Raw genomic sequence first — 23,662 nt, 5'->3', positions numbered from 1 at the left:
ACTGACTGGAGACTCTCTGCAGTAGATGGGGGATGTAGGGAAGTCCTAAAAAAGAATATCTGACTGATCTAAAGTGGGCTATAATATGATATTTCCTACAATATAAAAAAAGATATCCTGGTTACCTTTTTTGTAGATGAGGGGGCTCTGTAGGGGTCCAGTCCTTACACAACCCTCCTCCAGGACTCCCCTCTCAGTGTGAGTTGGACACAGGTTGGATGCTGTTGGCTTTGATGAAAGGAATGAAAAATAATGAAATGATACTGATGGTTAAATGTCACTTAACAAATGGGATAGCACTGAGCGGTAATAAAGTCAGTTATTAATTTAAGACTCTTTTTTGTTTTCTTGAAACGTCCCCAGATAGGCTTTTACACTAATAGTATTAGCCTCAGTTACTGCCAATTATGTATGGTGTAACAAATACTATAGATCAATAATCAGTTTCTGAGAAAAATGAAAAAAAAAAAAAGGCTTTGAACACTTAATGCATAACCAAAATATTTGGGGCTTAAGGCAAAACTGAGATTACGTGAAACTAAGCAGAGAATAACTGTGTGTTTGGGCTGACAGTGATGATCAAACTATCGCCACATTTAGTTCAGCTGTGTACAGAGAATAACTCCCAAATCAACACTTGTTTCAAATGTCATAGTGACAAATTACTATCAAGTGTCAACTTTCAGATGCCACATACATTTTAACATATAGACTGCAGCTGATGTGCAGTCACCATAGCAACACATGATTAACAAGAACTATCTGAAGTTTTATTTCTTTTGCTGCCTCATCTGATCATCAGTAATTTAAGTTGCCATACTGAGTGCTGCTTGATGGCAACTTCTCGAGTAATTAAGACTAGCATGCAAAAGTTGAAGATCCCATCCATTATGAATATGCCTTACATTTCCATGATGCAATGCATGAGTGCTTGGGCTGCAACATTAAGGCCTCGCTGAATAATAGAAGTGCATGGGAGTTTTGTGTGTGATTATATGACCTCCCCTCCTTTTTCCTCTACGCTGCCGTTCTTCATGCATGGTGATGCAGACAAAAGAGTCGTCCTTGGCTCTGATAAGCCCTCAAGTGAAGTGGCAACATCACTTCGCTTTCCTTCTCAACCTGGCTCATTCACACCTGGGCATTATGGGAGTGAAGCAGGGCCACCAGATGGACAACCGGATTCACCGATAAAGACATCTCCTGTTTCAGAAAGAATAAAGGCACTGGAGGCTCTTGCTGCCAAAAAGAAGGAACCTGATTTTAGAAGCGATGGAGGTTTTTCTCACTACAGAGATCGCCACCATGAAAAATCTCCGACTGAGTCCCAAAAATCTCCTGTTGAGTCCCAAAAGTCTCCTGTTGAGTCCCCCAAGTCTCCTGTTGAATCCCCAAAGTCTCCTATTGAATCCCCCAAGTCTCCCTTTGAATCCCCCAAGTCTCCCTTTGAATCCTCAAAGTCTCCCTTTGAATCCCCAAAGTCTCCCTTTGAGCCCCCAAGGTCTCCGATTGAGCCCCAAAAGTTTTCCATTGAATCCCCAAAGTCTCCCTTTGAGCCCCCAAGGTCTCCGATTGAGCCCCAAAAGTTTTCCATTGAATCCCCAAAGTCTCCCTTTGAGCCCCCAAGGTCTCCGATTGAGCCCCAAAAGTCTTCCATTGAATCCCAAAAGTCTCAGTTTGAGTCCCAAAAGTCTCCAGTTGAGTCCCCAAAGTCTCCCCTTGAGATCCAAAAATCTACCACTGCAAAAATTGTGCCAACTGTTGAGAAAAAAGGAGGATCTGAGGACCAGGAATCACCGGAATCCCCCTTTGAGGTTCTTGGAGATTTAAGACAAGTGAATGAATTTGAAGAAACAGAAGAGTGGATGAAGGCCCATTTACCTCCAGTGCCGGACTTTGATGCTACAGATTTAATTAAAGGCACTCTGACTTCAGAAAATCTTGCGTCAAAGGAGGAGAAGGAAACTGAAATGGTTATACCTGATGCTCCAGCTGCCTTTGCTGGTGTCCCTGATGCTTTCATGGATTCTCCTATTGAAACTTCTGAGCAGAAGGATACGGTCAGTGATGCACAGAAGCAGACAAGTGTTGAAGAGGAGTCTGAGTTTGACCTTAGTTTTTTGCCAACAGCCTATATGTGGGATCAGCAGGAAAAATCAGGTGTCCAGAGTCAAGCAAAACAAGATTCTCAGCCTCCAGCTTCATCTGCACCTCCTGCAGAGTTTGACTCTCCATCTCTTCCTGTATCATCTCCAAATGCTGAACAGAATGTTTTGGATGACAAGAAGACCACATGGTCTGGAGACCTGGAGCCCCCAGAGGCTAGTGAAGCAGACAGCTCAGGAGAGTCGGATGACACTGTCATTGAAGAGGGTGTTGCTGTTCCTGCATCTGTTCCCCTTCCTACTTCTGATCCACCATTTTCAAACGACCCTACTTCTGGCCCTCCCTCTGCAGCTCCAGATCTTCCCACTGAGGAAACGGTAACTCCTCCGCCAAGGTCTGAGAGGAAGCTAATGCAAGTTCCGACAATCAATGTTATTGAGACAGATGAGCCAAATTACAGTGATGAGGAGATGGAAATGGAGCTTGAAGCAGAGGAGGATGAGGAGGACACAGCTAGGGAGGCTACAAAGAGTCCAGAGCCAGAGGATAGTAAAAATGATCTACCTAAGACACGGCCCTTAGAAACTGAATTCATGGAAGGCTACTCTCCTCCATCGTCCCCAGTTGACTCTGATGTTGAATACTCTCCCAAACACAAGATACTTAAATCTCTACCAGAGACTGACCAACAGGAATCTACAGCCGAGCCTGAATCCGAGCCTGAAGTCTTAACCAATCCTGATATTTCAAAGGACTCAGCATGTGACATTTCCCAAGAACAGCTGAAGGAATTAAAAGAAGAACCCTCCCCATTCACAGTCGCAACTGAAGAAGTTGACTTTCCAGACAATGAGGATGAATGGTCAGATGAAGGACAAGATGTCACGGTCAAACCTTGTAGAACTGATCTTTTGTCCAAGGAACCAGTTCCTTTCATTCAATCCAAAAGCGATGAAAAGGACAGCATAGTCATAAAAGAGCCTGACATGGAGACACCTTCCCTTCGTAAATCCAGCTTCATGCAAGATGATATATATGACAGACAGTCATTTGATTATGATTATGATGCATCTTCTCCCTTGGATGACTTTGATGACAAAGTTCGAAACAATGCTAAAGAGCGTTTCCTTGCTGAACAGACGGACATTGAATCCCTGAATACCTGTGCTGCACAGAATTATGTTCCAGATGAAGTTCGAAATCTAGACAGTTTTACTTCAGTGAATGATGGCAACAGACAGAGCGAGCAAGAGCTCAGTCAGAAAATGACCACTGACATTATTTCAGATAACATGGCAAATGGAAACTCTGTCCCCGAACAGAAAATCGACTCAAAGATGGAGCAGGACACTAAAGCAGCGAGCCAAGCACCTGATGCAGTAAGGAATGCAGAAAATATTGACCCTTACATGTTGGATTCTGAGCCCACGGATAGTTTTGTGGAATTCATGAGAGAGTGCCTGAAATCTAGGCAGGCTGAAGAACCTGACAACGTGCAACAAAATATTTCCTCAGAGAATGAATTCTCCAAAACAAGTTGGTCTTCTTCCCAGTCTCCGCCAACCATGGTGATGGACCTCGAACAAGAACAGCTTACCATCAGTGCACTCAAAGAGCTGGGCAGCAGTCAGGAGGAGGAGGAGGATGTTGGGACTCTCCAGCCCATGGTTCTCGACAAAGACAAAGCTAACCCTAATGCTACAACTACACAGCAGTCTTCCTTTACCTCAGCTCCTAACGCTCCATGCTCCCAAAGTGTCAGTGCAATCGACAGCACGTATTCCAAAGAAGTGGAGGCTATCGACGAATGGGTAGCTGAAGCCTATCATCTTGCTGAGCATGTCTTGACAGCAATACTAACCCACTTATCAGGTAACACCCCCTTCTTGCAGGGCAGTAGGCCTTCTAAGTTCATGCAGTCACCTCAACAAGAACCCTCTCCTCACTTGCACCTTATAACTGCCTGTCCCTCTCTCAAAACATTCTTCTGTTTGTTGCATATTTCAACATGTAGATATTTGCAGCAGTCTCTTACCCTTGGTATAGTGTAGCCTCTCCTTGTCATATCTTGTCTCCCATCAGCTAGGACTTAGATCAGGACAGTATAAAGGTCTAAGTGTACTTCAGATGACTCAGGTGGTTGTTTTACCTGTTTAAGGCATCACACTACCTCCCTTATCATGTTGCAAGACTCGTTTTTGCTTATGTCTGTAGCAAGTAGTGTTAATGCTTGAGAGTAGTTTATGTTTAACTTATTTCTACTGAAAAGCTGCTATTTTTTAAGTTGGTGATAGTCCACAATTAATTCATTACTCATTACAAGTCAGTTTGTCCAAATGCTCCTCTTCCTCAGTTGTGTAATCTACTATGTATTTACTAATGCACCTGATCAGGTGAAAGTTTACTATAAAGGCAAAATGAAAGGTACCTCTTGGGTGAAACCCACAATGTTTAGTCACCTAACTACAACAGTTAAATTATATATCACATCTCATACAACAAACGTAGACTTGATGTGTTTAATGATAAAATGCTTATCTCACGTTTTTATAAGCCAAGCAGTGTTTAACAAAATAGTTTGGGTCTATTATGAACATGTTCCATCGTTATCTGGCGTGCACTAACACAACCCATAGCTGCAAGTGTAAATTATTGTAGGCACATGTGCACCCTCAAATGCCAAAAGCAGTTAGGTCATTGGAGCAGGTGTCCTAGTGTCATAAATGTGTAAGTGCCTGATGCAATAAGGAATACCAGGGATAGTTCCCCTAGAGACAATCACCTATCTAAGTCCAGGGAGCCGTAATGCTCAAGTTGACATTACAGTATCATTGGAAATGGTTTTGGTTACTCCTGTTTGCAAATGCCATGTCAAATATTTATCCATATATTTACACAAGCATCCATGCAACAGCAATACCTACAAGTCTTTCTTTTGAAAGTCGTCATTGGCATGCTAAGCAAAACAAAACCTAGTTAAACAAAAGACAGAGATTAGAGCAGCCAATCACAGTATAATGAGCTATATGGTCACAAAGTCTTTGTATGGTCTAGTGATCGCCTCTCAGTTTGAGCTTTTGACCCTCTCCTGCCCTCTGTCCTTTAAAGCTTGGCAGTGGTCCACGAGGGTTTAAATATGGTGGCCAAGTGTTGGCTTGCAAGAACCTTGGTTGTCACGCGGTACAGTCAATCTCCAGTGTCAGGTTTCTGCCTCCATGCAACTTTCCACAGTACCCTTGGTGGAAACCATGGCTTGATGACAAGGCATGGTACATAGAACAAAGTGATGCAAAATTCCTTGTTTACCTGAAAGACATGTGGAAATTACTTTGGTGTTGTAATGTTTACTCGGGTCTCAGGCAAGATGCCATCCTAGGAAATTAGATTGCTGTCGGTCCTCATTTGTCCAATCCTCCTCTTCATCCAGACCCATCTTTCCTCTCAAAACTACATATATAAGAGCTGCTTTAAAACAGATATGACAGCCTACTCTGATTGTTATTGTGTATGCTTTTAATTAAAAGTTAAACCGAATAAAACCACAGCACTGGAATGTGTTGTATTTGAGGAGTTACTGCAGCCAATTCGATTTTGCAGCACCCTCCCTTTTCTGCAAACATGATCTCCATTCCACACACATAGGCACAGAGGCTGGTATGCAGACAGTAATCCTAACACATTCAATGGTGCGTCTACATGTGCTGAATACTTTAACCTGGGGCTGGCAAACCACAGAACATAGTGCTGTTTCTCAGGCAATCAGAAACTAAAGAAAAGAATGGACAAGTGACAGAAAATGCAGTAACGTATTTGGCAGTTTAGTGTCATTGCTCATTGTTCTGTCAAGCTTGTTAACGACACACGCAATGATAACTTTTCCGGGGATATTAATGAGTTGGCATTGAAGCTCTGTTTTGTGTCGTGTTTTATAGAGGAGTCTGTGTTGTTGAGTCCTCCCCCTCCAGCCATGAGCTTGTGCTATTTTAGTGCTTCTCTGCAGTGCTGCTTCTCAACTCAGTAGGTTATTAGGCGGGGTACATTTGGCAAGGTGAGTTTGCTACAGTGGGTGTGCCGCTTGTCACCCTGGATTTACTTGACATTTACTTTATTGTCTTACCAGTTTTCAATCAGACAATCCCATTTTTACAAAGTTCACCTCAACCATCTCACAGTGAATCCATGTGGTGGCAGCCAAAAGTGGTTTTCCACTTCTCTCTGAGAGCTCACTAATACTAGACTTGTTTTCAGGGACTTCAAAGATTAGATTAACTCATGCGACCATTTGTGTCGAGATCTGTGTTAATCCCCTGTCTGAAGATTGGTTAAATGAAGGAAAAATGTGAATACTTGACATGAACTGAACCTGTGGCAGTGTCTGAAGCTGTCTGACATGGACTTGTAATGTCTTGCTTGGTGAGGCTGTATCTTGTTTTCAGTCAGAATCAGTGACTTATATCAGGATCTGTAATGGGGTCAAATGAAAAATGGAACAAGGTTTGAATGGGCTTGTTTCTTAAAATAATCTTGTAGCTAATTACTCCAGTGGAACACTTAGTGGTTACACATCTTATTATGTCTCACTGCTACACATAAACTTTGCTCATGAACTCTGGATTTATCACCTTTCTGCTACATGAGTTAGTATGATTGGGTTCATCCAGGTCTAATCATACAGGCTTTGAATCAGCAAACTAGTTGAAAATTAGATTTTTTTTGGTCAATCATATTATTAGCAGCTTCACTGTACTGGACTTGTGGAGCGGTGGCTGACAGTAGTTTCCATTGCAATTTTGCACAAAATAGAAGCAATTTCCTGGCTCCCTGGGGCCTGATACAGCCATGATTTTGAATAGCGAACAAAAGGTTTTCATTTAAGTTTTTCAAAGTATTTTTTTTATCTAATTGTCTGAAAAAACTACTCATGCAAGCATATAATTTTTTTCCTGAATGTTCCCTGCGATTTGGCTTCAGAAAGTCATCAGACCCATGCAGTTTCGGATTATCAGCTCTTAACTGAAATCTCTCATTTACAAACTTATTAAGAGGCTTAATACAGTTCTTTCCAGAGGCCCCTTTGGCAGCAGTTACAGCTTCCAGTCTCTAGAAACTCTTAAGGCTTGTTAACCTACAAAGAACACTAGGATAAAAAGGCCCAAAAATGTGTGTTGTGGAGTCACCTTGACCTTGACCTTGACCTTTGACCATTTGACCAGCAAACTCTAATCAGTCCATTTGTTGGGGTTTAAGGTCTTAGTTTTGTATGTCCTACTTATGGATGGCCTAAGACTTGTCCTAAAATCGTCCCATTGCTGTTTGTTTCATGTCTTTTGTGGAGGTGAAAGATGCTGACACAGCTGCTGGTTTTCTCTTGACCAGTCTCCCTGTCCCAGCTACAGCATATTTTCTGCCCCCACCATGTTTCACCATAGGGACGGTGTTATCCAGGTGATGAGCAGCACCTGGCATTCAGCAGACATAATGTTGAGGTTATTGTGTTTGTCGAACTCTTCGTCGTTTTCCTCCGTCAAAAAGGCCTGATGTAGAGCTGCTGAGGTGGTCGTCCATCCAGTAGGTTCTCCATCTCTGCACAGGACTTCTGAAGCTTTGTTAGAGTGACTGTTGGACTCGTAGTCTCCTTCCTGACCCAGCTCCTTAAACCTGGGCACTCAGTTAAAATAAACAGGAAGCTCCACGTAATACTGTGGCAAACCAGAGAATACAGTTGATCTCCTTAGTTGCAGCTCAGAAGCTGGTGTTGTTGGTCCACTGCGCCTGTTTCCTGTAGCTGTGTGTGCGTGTTGCTTTCATATCTGCACACACACACACACAATGAAAACAGGCCACTGCACCTCAGCAGCCACTGGGACCTGAACAGAGCAGAGCGAGGGCAGTGGAAATGGAGACAGGGACTGAGATAATGAACGAGGGCCATCAAGCCGCAACCGCCTCCCTGTGGGTACCAGCAGCAAGGCATGCTGGGAGGACGCACACACCCCTGCAGTGCAGGGTGGGGAAACCCCCCGCTCATTGTTTTCCGTCAGATGAATTCATTACATCTTTACATCAAGGAAGTCGACCTGTTTCCAGCTGGCACATTTTAATGTTTTTAAATCCGGTTATTAATAATCGGGTTATGTTTTAATCGAGTTGTTCCTGAATGTTTGGCGTCAGCTCAAACTGAAACTGAAACATTAGTGCTGTGAGTTCCTGACTGTACCCTGGGTAGAGTCGCTCCTGCTTTCTGTTGATGGTTAACGCCAACAAGTTTAAAACCAAAAAGAGAGCGACTTGAGCCCAGATGTCTGAAAGTCTGGACAATCCAGTGTTTTTAAACATACACAGTAGTGAAGATGCTGTTGCTATTAGTAGGATGGTAGGCATTTTTAATCGCATTCTTCGTCAGCTGAAGTTGTGTGCGTCTATATCTCACTAATAGCATTTTAAAACAGTGCGTTGTGGTGGTGGGCTCCTATATAACGTGTGTTCCCATTAAACCAGCCGAAGCGCTGAGGCCTGAACCGTCCCTGAGGCATCAGCCCACGTGGCTCCTCCACCACTTTCACACAAGCTTTCTTCAAATCTCCCGTTTCCCCATGCAGAGGGACGAAGTGGCAGCCCCAGCATTACATAACCGCCTTGTATAGAGCATGCAAACATGAGTCGGGCATCTACAGCTCCGTGCCTCTCTGTTATTCTTGGCTGAGAGACGCCAGAGGAGATTTATGGCGTGTTCATGTTTTATGGTCCAGAGCTGCGGAGTAGGAGGGTTTTCTCCCCCCAGGCCGAGCGCAAACTTCTTTCAAGCGTTGAAGGCCAGCACCAATATTTTTCTGTAAAAGCAACCACTCGCAAATAATCAGTATTCAACCCCTGAAAATGACTCAGTTTTCTCAGCTGTGGAGAGAACCAGGTCTTTATTTAGATTGGGTTTGGCACCAAGCAACACATCACACGCTGAAGTCGAGGACACTAGAGACGATCATAATATTTTCATCCGAACAAACCAACACCACCATCTAACACTCCTTCTTTTCCCTCCACCTTTTTGCAGTCAAGGATCTGATCCACTGGCGAGACCCCAAGAAGTCGGGCTTGGTGTTCGGCGTGTCCATGCTGATGCTGCTGTCTCTGGCAGCCTTCAGCGTCATCAGCGTGGTTTCCTACCTGCTGCTGGCTCTGCTCTGCGTCACCATCACCTTCCGCATCTACAAGTCTGTGGTCCAGGCCGTGCAGAAGTCTAACGAGGGACACCCCTTCAAGTAAGACCACATATATAGATGCTACTCTGTACTATTGTCATGTGCATTTTTTTTGCAACTTTTTGCATCTAAGGCTTCTTTGGAGGATTGATCAAGCTGAGTTTACCATTTTAAATGACCTTGAGCTCCTTCAAGTAGAGAATTCTTGACTTTTTCCCCTCAAATTTAAGGCATCAGGAAAAAGAAACTACACTACCCCATCAATCTTAATTTATCTGACACCTTATAACCAAGAGTTGACAAAAAAAATAGGTATATAATAGGAACCAAACCAAAAACAGGTGCCATAAAACCATAGGTCCAAGCAACAAAACAATACAAGAACCCATCAATAAACAAAACATACAGAAATCAGTTCCTCAACAACATTTATTTTGAAAATTCCCACCATTACAAAGGTAATATACAAAATGTTAAATACTTAAATTTGGAGGGGTGTCACTTGTAAAGCCAGTGACACATAAAAAACACAGTTGTTCTTTATAATCCATACAGGGTTAGCAGCAATCAGCTGTTGATTAGCCTTTCTAACACAGTGGTGTGGAATCAATGTTCAGTATCAGCCGTTACACAAGTTCATGTGTCTGAACCGGAACGAGGAAGGAAAAAGTCTGTAAACAGAGGACACAATCACAACAACTGAGAGGCATCAAAGCGATCGAAAGATAAAACTTGAACTTCACAAGTCTTGACTTTCACCACAAAAGCAGAGTGGAAACAGGATGCAGATCATGATTAAGATAAAGGAGTTTGATTCTGTGCAAAAGGATTGTGATATGTTAATCAGGTCGCCCATTCCTATTGGTTCATCTCTGAAATTTAGAGCCTTTCATTTTGGCATTAGAGGAAATTGCTGATGAAAAGTTTTACCCTCTAGATATTGACTGTGGAGTCTGATATAAGAGATGTACTGGAAGGTCATTCTCTGCTTCAGGCTGTGCACTCAGATGCTTTGAACATGTTCCTGCTTCTCTCCACGCCAAAGTATTTACGGTATGGATGAGGAACATAAATGATTGATTGGTGCTGCCACTGGCTCACGTAAGACATCAAACTACATAATAATAATAATAATAATAATGAATTTTATTTGTAATGCACTTTATATTGAGCAAACAATCTCAAAGTGCTACATAAGAAAAAAAAAAAAAAATGCATGCAGCCGCAAAGACCAGAAGGTTTCCGGATGTTTGCTGTCAGGAGTCTCCTGATGTGAACTCTGCTTTTGTTAATAGAAAAATGTACATGGCCAAACTCGGTGGAACGCGGATCAAAACATATCTCATATCTCATACTCAACGGCGCAATGCCAAAACCTCCTGATGGCTTGTCTCAATCGGCTGATTCAGGATGAAATCAAAAATGATGCGATAAAAATGATTTACCCAGTTGATTTTATTTGGTTTAGAAAATTCATCCAAAATGGCACGGTGTTGATCCATAAGAAGATATATTTATAGTTTTAAGAATCAAAAACCGTCTTATTTTCTCTCTTGAGCAGTGCAGGAACAGTCTGTGAGCATTTCTCTGTGGACACTTTGACAGTATTAATATAAAACCCAGACCTGCTTCATAATCAACTGAGACATGAATCATCTACCTTCATACTAAATTGACCTTTGAAATGGTTAGCCTAAGCTCTTTACTGTGAATTCTCAGATAAGAGTCAGCGTTTGTCTCAGATTACTTACAGCTTCTTCTGCTTTTGCCGTTTACTTTTTCACTGAAACTCAACTCCATTTTAAATGAAAAGCATATCTCAGCGCTCCTGCCCCCTGGAGCTGCTGAAAATCTTTCTAATGTGAAATATCTGTGCAGGAGCAGCTGTGTTTCATTGATAGTAAAACGTCACAGTGCAGGCAACTGGAAGTAATTAGTGAATGAAAACAGTGTTTGTTTTCAGCCGAGCGGTGACGCTGACTGAAAACAGGGGGGCCTTTTACTAAAATATGAGTTGTACTATTACAACATGGAAAATTCAGAATACAGGCCTGTGTCTTATTTCAGTCAGTTTCTAATAAAGGGTTGCAGTCTCAGTCTCTCAATAAAACACACTGCTGGGTACAGTAGGTGCAAAGTACAACGTTTGTTCAGCTCTGTTTTGCAATGATGAGTTTCAAAAACTTCATATCTGATGTCCTGTCCTCTGAGTTTTGAAAACCAGAAACTTCTTGAATTGGCCAAGTAATGATTGAGCCATTGGTCTTTGTCAACACCCTAGTAACCCTTCATCTTAAAGCTTCTGAAGTGAAATGTTGTAGTTGTATAGTTCAGTCTTCCTGCAGCAGCCTCAGCCCGGACACTTAGCCTCATTTTGTCCTCACCTTCCTCTCCTCTTCCCTCCTCTCTGCAGGACCCTGATAGATAAGGATGTTAGCATCCCCCCAGAGACTTTCCGCAAGCACGTGGACGCCAGTCTGACCTACATCAACCGAGCCCTGAAGCAAATGAGCCGCCTGTTTCTGGTTGAGGACCTCGTGGACTCCCTAAAGGTGAGCAGCTGCAGCCTTCACTCACCGTCCACCGTCACCATGAGGTTTCCTCCCTTAGCGTCTTCCCGCCCTGTTCCCCAGGGATCTCCTCTGACTGGTACAGTATCAACTCAACATGAGGACGGAGTATGCACACAGTCAACACAACATCCGTTGTAAAAAAAAAAAAAAAAAACCCATCTGTCTCACTGAGACATGACCTGAATTGAAAGAAGAAGTGTTACATTTCACCTAGATTATCATTTATTGCGTATATACGTTAGGAACCTTTGGACATGTATGAGGAAACCTCTGTGTGAGGTAACCAGAGCAACTCCTGAGGGAGCAAAGTTAAGTTTGTTGCACCAGCAGTCTGTGGTTGCAGTGACAGCAGACATGGACTGTGATGTAATGAGCAAATAATCCGTTGGAGGTCAAAGAGCAAATGTAAAACATCACCAGTCATAAATGGTGAGTCACCTCTCCTTCAGTGGATCATCTGAACTATCAGTTTGAACCTAGATTCATTTGATTGATCTGACCGTCAATACCACAAAAAGGTTGGGTTCAGGGTTATTCCGGTTCAACTTAAACAGCACATTCAAGACTTTTCCATTTAGAGAGTTATGAGGGGAACTATTTAAATTCTGTCCATCAGGCAGCATAAACAGGATATGATTTTAAAAGATGGAAACGAAGGTACATCTACAAGCGGCTTTACTCAACCTCTAACACCCCCGAACCGAATGCCTGAGGACATTTCCCTGATCCGACCTTTCATTGCAAGTCTTGCCCTTCCCACTCGTCTTCAAGCACCTTCTTGAACCCGGAGTTGGTACCTCCAACAAACTTCAGGAAGTGATGGGTACTCCAGTAAAACATCATCAGTCATCATCAGCCATAAATCAGTCACAAATCATCAGTCATAAATGGTGAGTCACCTCTCCTTCAGTGGATCATCCGAACTGTCAGTTTAAACCTAGATTCATTTGATTGATCTGACTGTCAATACCACAAAAGGGTTGGGTTCAGGCAGGGTTATTCCGGTTCAACGGGAACAGCACATTCAGGACTTTTGTATTTAGAGAGTTATGAGGGGAACTATTTGAATTCCTTCCCTCAGGCAGCATAAACAGGATATGATTTTAAAAAATAGAAGCAAAGGTACATCTACAAGCGGTTTTTCTTGGCCTCCAACACCCCGTAACCGAACACCTGGGGCATTTCCCTGATCCGACCTTTCGTTGCAAGTCTTTCCCTTCCCACTCGTCTTCAAGCACCTTCTTGAACCCAGAGTCGGTATCTGCAACAAACTTCAGGAAGTTATGGATACTCCAGCAAAGTCCTTTCTGTTGACTTCTGCAAGATGAAGTCATTGCCCTCCTCTTCTACTTCCTCTTCTCAACGGTCAACCGCATTCCCCCCTGGGACAGCGAGCTCAGATAAGACCTCTATCTTTAAAAGGACCAGAGGCTGTGAAGAAGTCGGGGTGAGCTCCTCTGGTCCACCTTCTAGCTTGATGAAGTCCATCAGCTATTTCCGTATTGAAAGACTTTTCCAATCTGCATCCCAGACCCCTGCTAGTTTTCCTTTCACCCAACTGTGATCCCATCGGCATTGAACCTAGATCAGTGCTACCCGACGGTGATGGGCACAGATTTGGCAGGTTTCCTCAGACCCAGACCAAAGGTACAGGTCTCTGACACTTTACAGAGTGAGAAGGCTTATTTATACTTTGGGAATCGTCCACACATCAGCCCAGGTCACAGCCCTGTTCATCACACCTTCCAGGGTGTCCAGTTACCTCTGTCTTCAGTCCACATCTTGGGTTCGTTCCTACCCGATTACAGCCACCCAACACTCTTTTTGACTTGGGTCTTTCTGTTAGACACCTTGCAGCCCAAGTTGATGGATTCCAGTAGCAGCTTCTGGGATTTCCTGCCAAACAAACAAGAGGTGGTGGTAAATGATACATGGAGAATGAACTCAGTTACAGGCTTTGGCAGCACTGTCCGTCTTAAACAAACATCAAGTCAGGCCTTTTTCAGATGTGTTGATACCAAACAGAGCAGGGAAAGAATTTGATAAAAGATTTTTTTTTAAAAACAGGAAAACAGAGCAGATTTAGAAAAAAAAAAACCTGAAGCTTGAAGTGGAGCAAACTGAAAAACTGCAAAGTGGTTCGACCCCATTTTGAGCCTCAGACTGGTTTGTGTCAGCCGAGCACTGCCCTGGATTCGCCGCTGACAGATGAACTCCCATATCGTGTGCACATGAAAGAAAATCAATGATGATGATATCATCGCTAACACAGCTGCCGTTTTCTGTCCCACAGCTGCTGACGTCACTCACCTGACAACCAGCACATAGTACCGGTAATGAGGCCGACCTCGCTGTGGCTTTGCTAGATGCAAAATGCCCCAATTTGAAGGATATAAAAGAAAAACAAAGCGTTGTTAAAATTCAGGTTGTGTAAAGTCCCCTGGTTAGAGGTCGTCAACTTGACCCAGAAAAAGTTCCTGTTCAGTTAAAGTCTCTTTTTTACCACCACGCAGGTGTGTTAGTCATTCGAGTCCCTACAAACAAAAAGGACCTCTTTTAGACAAGTGTTTAGCTTTGTTTCAGAAACGATCTCCGTCCATGACGTCACACTGATCATCTCTGGACTCTGTAATACTACTACACTCTATAATACCGATCCTCAGCTTGATAAATTTGAAACTTTCTTTTTCTGCTTGGAGATGTGGAGCTGGTCCATAATGCTCCCTCCACCCTGCTCCAGCTGTGCGAGGATGTTTTCCTGTTGCGTCAAACATTCAAACATTTTTCAGTAGTTGACAGTAGAGTCAAACTTCAGGTCAGTGATCATCAATCATGAGTTGAGCTGTCTCAGCTGATCGTCCAGAGCAACCGCAGGGCTGAATCATCTCCATTTATAGACTTTATAGAGTCCCAGTGGCTGTGTGGACTGATGAAGGTCTGAACTCGGTGACCTTTTCAGTTTCCTGCTCATCAGCTCTTCTTTGTTGTGAGGTCTGGTTCACATCAGCTGATGTTTCTCTGAAGGTCTGAGTGTGTTGTGTTTTTCACAAGTCACAGTCACACCTCCACAGACTGACTTCAGGTCTGATGACTCCTGACTCCAGTCATTTTCTGATCGTCTTCACATGAGGCCGAATGTTTTATTGTCTTGGTATGTTATTGTAATTTAGGTGAATATCTGATCATATTTGATACAAATTAATGCATACCTGCAGATAATTCTTATATTGTACTGGTGTTTCCACAACCGTTGGTGCCTTTATGACCTGTATTAGTTCGTTTTTGGCCTCTTTTGTTAAAGATATTTGAGCTATTTGGGTCTTTTTTTGATGTGGGGTTGTATGAGGTAGCAAAAAAAAATACCTGCATTAGATTCCAATCAGACCTTTCCAGTATCATAAACTAATATCTGTTGGCTTTATGTAGAATATTTTCAGCAGTTTATCCCCCTTAGTACGACATTTTTTCAGCCACCAAACTACAGCATACCAATGTACACGAGCACCAAGAGAGAATTATGAATTATCCCTTCAACACATTTGCAGCGTGATGTTCTTGGGTATGATCTGAGCTGATATTGTGTGTGTAGGTGGATGTGCAGTGTTTGGATGCTGAGTTTCTGTGTCTGTTCCCTCCCCAGCTGGCTGTGGTCATGTGGCTGCTGACCTACGTAGGAGCCGTCTTCAATGGCATCACCATCCTCATCCTCGGTAAGAAACGTGGCAACCAGGGAAACAAGACGTTGCCCATTGGTTTAATCTTTCTTCTTTCTTTTAACGGGTAGTTAAACAATAAATTTTTGGCAAATTGGCCCTTTTCCACAACCCCTATAGTTTTAGGAGTAGGTTTGTTACCTTGCAGAACCGCAAGCTGCTCAGAGCTACGCTACAGAGGCTAATGGGATTTCTTGGTTACCCTCATGAAACTCATCAAATAGACAATCCAACAACTTGTCCATGAGAGCGTTTTGGAGTTGTTGGATTGTGTATTTGATGAGTTTGATGAGGGAAACCAAGAAATCCCATGAGCCTCCGTAGCGTAGCTCTGAGCAGCTCGCGGCTCTGCTCCGCCGTTCTAAAAAATAGCTTGCACCGACAAATAAAGGTAACGAACCTACTGCTATGACTATAGGGATTATGGCAATGGGCCAATTTGCCAAAATGTTGAACTATCCCTTTAAAGTTCAGTAGCTTTACATAGTTTTATGACCTGAAACATCTGGATCTAACTCGTTTTTGTCTTTGTGTCTCCAGCTGACATCCTGCTCTTCGCTCTGCCTCCAGTCTACGAGAAGAACAAGGTGAGACTGATCCTCCACCCAAAGTCATGAAGGAAGTCACTGCAGCGTGAGGTCAAACAAAATGGCCGCCAGCATCTCAGAAATGCCACATTGGCAAATACCAGTCGCAGTTTCATGTTTGGGCTCGTTTTCTAGGTTTTTACAAACCTCCCATGTTTCTCTGGTTGACGCCATTCCTCTTTTTCTTTTCTTTTCCTTCCAGACCCAGATTGATCAGTACATTGACGTGGCACGTACTCAAGTCAACACCACAATGGCCAAGTAAGTGAATCTTCAGTTTCTTAACAGTGAAGCGAACATCCTGTATCGCCACAGCTTTTTTTTTTTTTTTTCTGTCCACAGATGTTTCAGTCTTGTTGTGTTTCTTCCCCGCAGGTTGCAAGAGAAACTTCCTGGAGCTGTGAAGCGCAGCAAAACTGAATGATCAGCCCCCCTTCCCCCCCTTACAGTAGAAACCTACACATCACCATCATCCTCATCTCCATCACCATCATCTTAAACCCAACCCCTCCTCCTTACCTTACCTCCCCTTGACCTTAGCCCCTTCCCCCTCCCCCAGTTAACCACGCCCCCTCAGTCTAACTGCCCCGCCCCTCCTCCATCTACCATCACCACCCTACTACACTGAACCTTGCTAGGTAGAAAAATCTCTGAGCTACTCGATATTCAATGTAAAACTACTGCGCAGCTTAACTTTGCAAGCATTAGAAAAGAACTGTGCCTGTGCAGACAGGAAGTGCATCGCTAGCGAGGAAGTGATGTAACGCCGCGTCCGGACCCCGCCTGTCTGTGGGCGTCGCCACAGGGGGAGAAAATGGAGGCAGGGTCGAGTGAACTAGACTGAATCTATGACCTGGTTTTTTTTTTTCGTCGTGTACAAGAAGCGAGCAGGGTGGGGGTTGGACGATGGCTGTTTATGTCACCAAAAAGCAAATGTCTGTACTTCAAAAACCACACATTTCCATGAACGTAAATGGATAATTTAAGATGGAGACGTTAAAGAAAAAGAAAAATGTACAAAAAAATAAAGACGTGGAAAAAAAAAAACGGAAAAAAATGGAATAAAAAGCAACCACCTGGGTGTAATTGTGGATAGTCTTATCCTGCTCTCGTGCTCTCTCCGGCTGTCGTATGGATAGATATGAGTTCATTCTTAGGAGCTGGTTCTGGGTTTGCTGTTATTGATTGGCCTGTGTTTTGAGTTTGTTTCCATTCACCTTACAGGCACTTGTGTATGTAAGTTTCTGCAATGCACTGAACTTTTATTTTTCAGACCTTTTTTTTTTTTGAGCAGGTTGAAATAAAAGGATTGGAACACTGAGCCAGCTGTGATAATTTGGTCTAGTTCACCCTCTCTTCTGGGACAGTTTTCTGTTTTTTGTGTGTGTGTGTGTGTATATATAAATATATATATATAAATATAAATACATATACACACACACCTGAGGACGACCACAGGCTCTCTGCTGTATGGAAGACGTTAGCCTCGCTTTTTATATCCAAGGAACGTTCCCTCACTCACAGCAGTCCTAACTCCTTTTTCTTCTTTTTTTTTATTTGTCCAAGCCACAAAGTGTTGAGACTTCATATTTTCACTTGTAAATTTTGATTATTCTTATCACTACTTATTATTATTATTATTATTATTATTATTATTATTACTATTATTGATATTAATTAGAATGGCTGCTTTGACTCCCTACTAGCTTTACAACGGCTTTGTAAGACGTATGTTTAGTGTCATCATTTTAAAACTGAAGGACTTTTCTGGAGCCTTGTGAGAAATAAATTCCTAATGGTGGTTCGATGATGAATACACACTCTCCGATGTGTTATCACGCCCCGAAATCGCCAAAATATCCTCCCAGCATGCCTTTGGTCTTAAATGTATGGAGTCTAGAGTGTGCCAAGACATTATTTATAGTGTTATATTAAAAGGGCAGGTCCCTGGTTCAACTCCAGGACTCTTTGTTGCCTGCTTCCTAAACCTTTATAATAAAATGCATGTCTTTGAAATGTGGATAATGATTACATGCTAAAGTGGGCTAACGCTAACCAATCAAAACTTCCCTATGGGCGGGGCTTCACGTATTAAATCATAGTGAGCATGAATGGAAAATGTAAACTTACTGACGATGGGAGACGACAAAGACAGAGTCAAACTCGCTAATGAATAGATTAGTAAATTAATTTAATGTAATTTAATAAAAATGAACATTAAGAAAAGGCACATTTTGGACTCCAAAGCAACCTCAGCAGACCTGAGAGGTGTTTTTTCGCAGACAACGGGTCGGAGGGTGGTATTTTTGAATAGAGAGGTTATTATTATTATAGAGCTGTGATGTGTGTCACTTTTTGTTTTTCTCTGACGGCCATGAAGCATATGTCGTAGTATAAGCTGGACGGACTCTCACCCTTCCTAATAGGCTGTATCATATTTTGACCCTGACTTTTTTTTTTGTTTGATATGATTATTATTACTACTTGTGATTGTGTTCAATGGTGTTTTTTGAACTCAGTTAAAAAAAAAGAAAAAGAAAGAAAAGAAAAACCCATTAGCGCGCCGCTTACTGCTACATGTCCATGTTGATAAGGGTGTGGATGTGCTGCAGAAGGACATTAAATGACCAGTATGTTCGTGTTTCTTGTCCCCTGAATACTGAATGAACGTCAGTGGAGGCTCCGCCCCCTCCGCTGCCTCGCAATGCAGTAACGCCTCAGACGACTCAGTCCTCCTCCTGTACTGCTGAACGTCGTCCGCGGCGAAAACATTTAATTCATTTCTCTCCGTGCATGCCCCTCCGCTGTGTGTCCTCCTCTCCCCGACCACCTCAACACACACACACTTAAAAAAACACACACTCATCCTGCTTAACTTCCTCTCGTGCACGTGTCTCGCTTGCATTCTTTCAAACCCGAAATGCAACGTTCCTGTACGAAATGCAATGCTAGCCGCTAGCCGTTAGCCTTCGTGGTCGTGCAAGCGTCCCACAGGAAGTAGTAGTGGAGTGAGTGTGACCAGGGCTCGGATCGGGGAGGCGGCAGCCTTGAATGCAGACACTGATAATGTTGTTATAATTATTATTATTATGCATCCTGTTTGTTTATTTATTTGAATGTGAGGAAATTGCATAGTGTAGCTTTTTGGAAAAAAACAAAAACAAAAAAGGCTACGTCGTTCTCAAACTACTGGAAAAGTTTGTTTTTAAATGTTTTTTTTTTTTCTTTTTTTAAAGGAGCTCTTCAGTTAAAAAATTGCAAACATTGTCCGGCCTCGGAAAAAACTGTTGTTGTTGCATTTGTAACTTTTGCTTAATTTTACCCAAATTTTGAGACATTTTTGCTTCAGTCGAAACAGGATAAACTTTGATAGGAACGATTTTTCTATACGGCGTAAAATGGCTCCAAGAAGAACTTATAACTTCCGAAGAAGGTTATAGCGAAAATTGAGGTGAATAAGACAAAAGTTAGAAATGTGAACTGTCACCGAATCTACCTGTAAGGTTAGAAAACCAGTGGAAGGTGTTGTTGCTTGTGTTTTTTGGTTGACTCGACTTACCTTCGAGCTGTCGGTCCGACCTCACCCCCCGACAAGTGTTGTGCTATAACAAGCTAACTATGCTAATTATGCACCGCACCACCTTTTAAAGTGAAACCTCAGTCCAGGAAGGGCCATGTATGTTACCTACGTTAGCATGCTACCAAGGCTAAATAGATCATCGCTACTCAGAGTCGTAGTTAGCTATCTATTCTTTAGAGTGTAATATATTACTATGAATAATAAAAAAAAAAAAACTTGACACACGTTTGAACCTGTTCCTCTCACAGCATGTTGCTTTTTTTTTTTTTCTCCTCCTCTTCCTGTTTTGTCCCTGTGTGTTGTTTTCATCGGGTATGGGAGTGTGTGTGGCAGGAGTGTAATTTGACTTTGTCTCTGGGGAGTCTTGTTTTTTCTCGCGCTTTTTGACTCTTTACTGGTTATCTCTAGACGTTGTTCACTAACATCAGCTTTGTTTTGTATTAGCTATGACTTTGATTCCAATTTTTGAAGCTTTGGGAAAGATGTTGCAGGAAAATAAAATTTAAAAAAATGAAGAAAACTGAAAAAAAAAAAAAAGTATGTGGTCTCTGTACTGATGTCAACGTGAAATTAATAAAAACACGTCAAAGGATTCGTGGCTCGGTGTGTGCTTGTTCTGTTCACTCTAGGGGGATGGAAAGGGCACGGGAAGTACTTTCAGAAAACCATGTATTTTCCCAGCATGCCTACAGTGTGGGAGCGCAGCCGAGGATTAAAAAAAAAAAAAAAATCACCCAGATGAAATATCCAAAATAAGAAGATTTGACTTGGGAGGCTGCTGTCTGTTATGGTGTTTGGGTGGAGAGATTATAGTTTCTAATTTTAGACACAGGACAGAAAAAAAAAAACCCAACTAAAACCCAGTTTAACTGTTAACATGTCACGTGAGGACTCGAACGTCCCATTTTTAAAGCCAACGTGGAATTACGTAATAATCTAAACCACAGCCCCTTAAATAGTGAATAGATATCACAGTGTTAAGTTGTTGAGTTATGTATGAATATGGAAACTGGTGAGCTATAAGAAGGGGGGTCTTAACTCTTCATTCATCTATAGCTGGATCACGAAGAAACCCTTAAAGATGAACAGAACCAAGCCAGCTGGAAAAAGTGTTGTGATGCCTTCTGGGATTTTATTCAAATTTGGCACAAATGTCCACCAGAGGACTCAAAGAGGGGATAGATTAGATTTTGGAGGTCAAAGTGCACAGTGATGTCACTTTGTTTACCTTTTCTCACACAGTGACCTCACAAAACATGTTTTTGGGTATAACTCATAAAATTGATTTACTCATTATGACAATATTTAACAAAAATGTATTTAAAGAGGGACTATGCAGGATTTTTATCTTATCTTATCTCTGCTACATTTTGTACCTTAATCAAACAGCTTCAGAGTAGTTGTGATGGTTAAATAAATGACTTGTAACTCTGCTCTCTACCTTCCACCTAGCGTCTCTTGGCTGAAAACCAACCTTGTAAGATCAGAGCCCCCGACCCGGTGTCCCAGCTCTCGTCTCTGCGGCACCGCCACACAAACGCCCCGTAACCCGTAATCTCTTATTTATGACATGGTAACATGATATATGATAAATAACGTTATCCACCGCTCCATGGATTGATTTCTGGTCATCTTCATTGTAAACAAATGCACATGGCCAAGAGGAGGGTTAGCAAAACGGCGGAAAAGCGACCAAACTTGCATAGTTCCTCTTTAAAGAAAACATAATATGGGGATGTTTTGTATTCAAAAGGTCAAAGGTCAACTTCATTGTGACATCAAAATATCCTGTAAAAAAACGTACGTCCAATACTCAACACTGAAACTCCGGTAGGAAATATGGTGACTTATACAACTATGGGAATGCGATTCCACTTTCAATATTGATCAGCTCTTTAGATCAATACTGTGAAAGTATCAAAGCCTCAGTCCACAGAGAAATGCACACAGCCTGTATTCAGAAACTGAGCCTTAAAACCAGCCGTCAGCACTTCCTGTCACTTTGTGATGTCACAACAACAGCAGTCACCCCCAATGCCCCACCCACCATCCAACAACTTTACAGGATTTGGTTTCTGAGTGTTTTATTCTGAAATCTGCTCTAATTTTATTTGATTTATCAATCAGCTAATAAGAAGAGACACCCAGAGCCCCTTCTCTCTTTCTGATTGGCTGACACCGACCAGTTGTTACCGGAGCTGCAGAGAGAAGCTGAAAGAGGAGATGGAAAACTACGCTGCGACTTTAGTTGGTGAAGATCCAGGTTGACATGGTTCAAAATAAATCCTTTGACCATCTGTAGGAGCAGTTCTTTGTGCACTGCACATCACTGACTTACTGCCAGTTTCAGGCCGTTTCCTCCGATGAACCAGTTCATCCTAATCCACCTGACTTTGGACTGTCAGATATAATGAGACAGGGAGACAGTGATCAAGACCAAAATATAATCAAATCTGATCATCTTCGGTGAGTTAAATTAGAGTGATAATACAGTGCAAATGAGCCGACAACCTCACAGTGTTGAGTTTTTATTCAAAGACCAGAGGAGAGATGCATATGTCACATGTCGGCCATGTACAGATGAGAAGTGAGCAGACAAAAGTTAAAGTGAAGAATGAAAGACTGGTCATTCACACAGTATAAACACACACACACACACAAACAAATAAGAGCAAGTTCATTATATCTCATTATCTCAAATGCTCCATCCGCCATTTCACTGTATCTTAACTTCAATTTAAATAATTAAGTGCTATGTCAGGTTTCTATGGTGGTACTAATGAAATGGAAATGTGACTGTGTCTGAGAGTCGGCTTTGGGCTTCACTATCAACAAGTCAGGTCTGAGTTTTCTTCGGAGTTTACACCGGTCACATTTATGTACAACAGAGGGAGTGTTCGGGGCCACTTTTCTAAATCTTTAGGGAAAATAATGTTAAATGAATACAGTTGTAATTTGAAATCTTGAATATGAAGATACTAATGTGACAGAGTTTTTGTATAAAGTTGTAATTTTACAAGAGAAAAGTCAGATTTCATACCTTCAAGTGTACTTAAGGTTTGAAATATGTGTTTTTTATGTTATGACTTATTCCTTTAAAACTACAACCTAATTTAAATCTTTAAACTTTTCTCTAAAGGATTTCACAGTGTTTGTATTGAAAAACTACATTCATTTCTTATGACGTTTTCCAAATTTATGAATTGTACAAAAAAAGAAAAAAAAGAAATCCTAAAAGTAACCCGTGATCCAAAATATTTAGTTTGAAAACAACAACTTAATTCAAATCTTGATTTTTTTTTTCGTTTTCGATTTCACAAATTCAATCTTTTTCTTCGGACTTCCCCCCAATTATTTATTCTAACTGTATAACATCTATTTTTATACTATTTCTTCTTCCTTCAAATAACTAATTATATCAAATCTTTGAAAAAAAAAATCTCAAAAATGTTTTGTTGGAAAATTACATTTTGTTTTAATTACTTTTTCCCAATAACTTTTCCTAATTGCACAACTTAAAATATATAATCATTGATCAGTGATCAGATAAATACTGACTTCCTCTTCCTCTTTTTTTAATATTGCAGTGTTTCCTCACAGTTACTTGTTCCAACTGAACAATTTCTTTTAAATCAAAACATAATTGGTTTTCTAATGTAATTACTTATTTTAAATCATGATTTTAACCTTAAAATTACAACCTTATCCTTTAACATTATGACTTCACTGTGGCCCTGACACAACCCACAGCAGACACGTATCTTCAGAGATCACTGATGAAATGTGTGTGGATGAAAACTGAATCCCTGAGTTTGGTTTTCCAGGTGAACATTGTGACATTTCATTCATGGCAGACGCTTCTCAGCTGTTTCTCAGTCTTTCTTCAATTTCTGTTGCATAAACT

At 41.8% G+C, this 23,662-nt stretch overlaps 1 protein-coding gene across 5 annotated transcripts in view; it reads left to right on the top strand.

Annotated features, from left to right (window-relative positions):
- rtn3 (reticulon 3) overlaps nt 1–20,257 on the top strand; it is a 29,961-nt gene extending 9,704 nt beyond the window's left edge. For 2 of the 5 annotated variants that reach the window (XM_085759822.1, XM_085759821.1), the window contains 6 exons: nt 9,158–9,365; nt 11,719–11,857; nt 15,519–15,588; nt 16,132–16,178; nt 16,381–16,439; nt 16,554–20,257. In XM_085759822.1, the coding sequence (XP_085615948.1) occupies nt 9,158–9,365; nt 11,719–11,857; nt 15,519–15,588; nt 16,132–16,178; nt 16,381–16,439; nt 16,554–16,602 (572 nt within the window). In that variant the 3' untranslated portion in view covers nt 16,603–20,257. Of the gene's footprint in view, nt 1–1,050; nt 1,418–1,501; nt 1,544–1,627; nt 3,979–9,157; nt 9,366–11,718; nt 11,858–15,518; nt 15,589–16,131; nt 16,179–16,380; nt 16,440–16,553 lie in introns of all 5 variants that reach the window. The other 3 variants (XM_085759818.1, XM_085759820.1, XM_085759819.1) reach the window with 3 other exon arrangements.
- Nucleotides 20,258–23,662: the final 3,405 nt, after the last annotated feature.

Source organism: Trachurus japonicus, chromosome 18 (genome assembly GCF_045865225.1).
Source record: "Trachurus japonicus isolate A0001 chromosome 18, Traja_1.0".
NCBI classification, from domain to species: Eukaryota; Metazoa; Chordata; class Actinopteri; order Carangiformes; family Carangidae; genus Trachurus; species Trachurus japonicus.
Note: the sequence above shows the minus strand (reverse complement) of the source record. Positions and strands in the feature narration are given on the sequence as shown.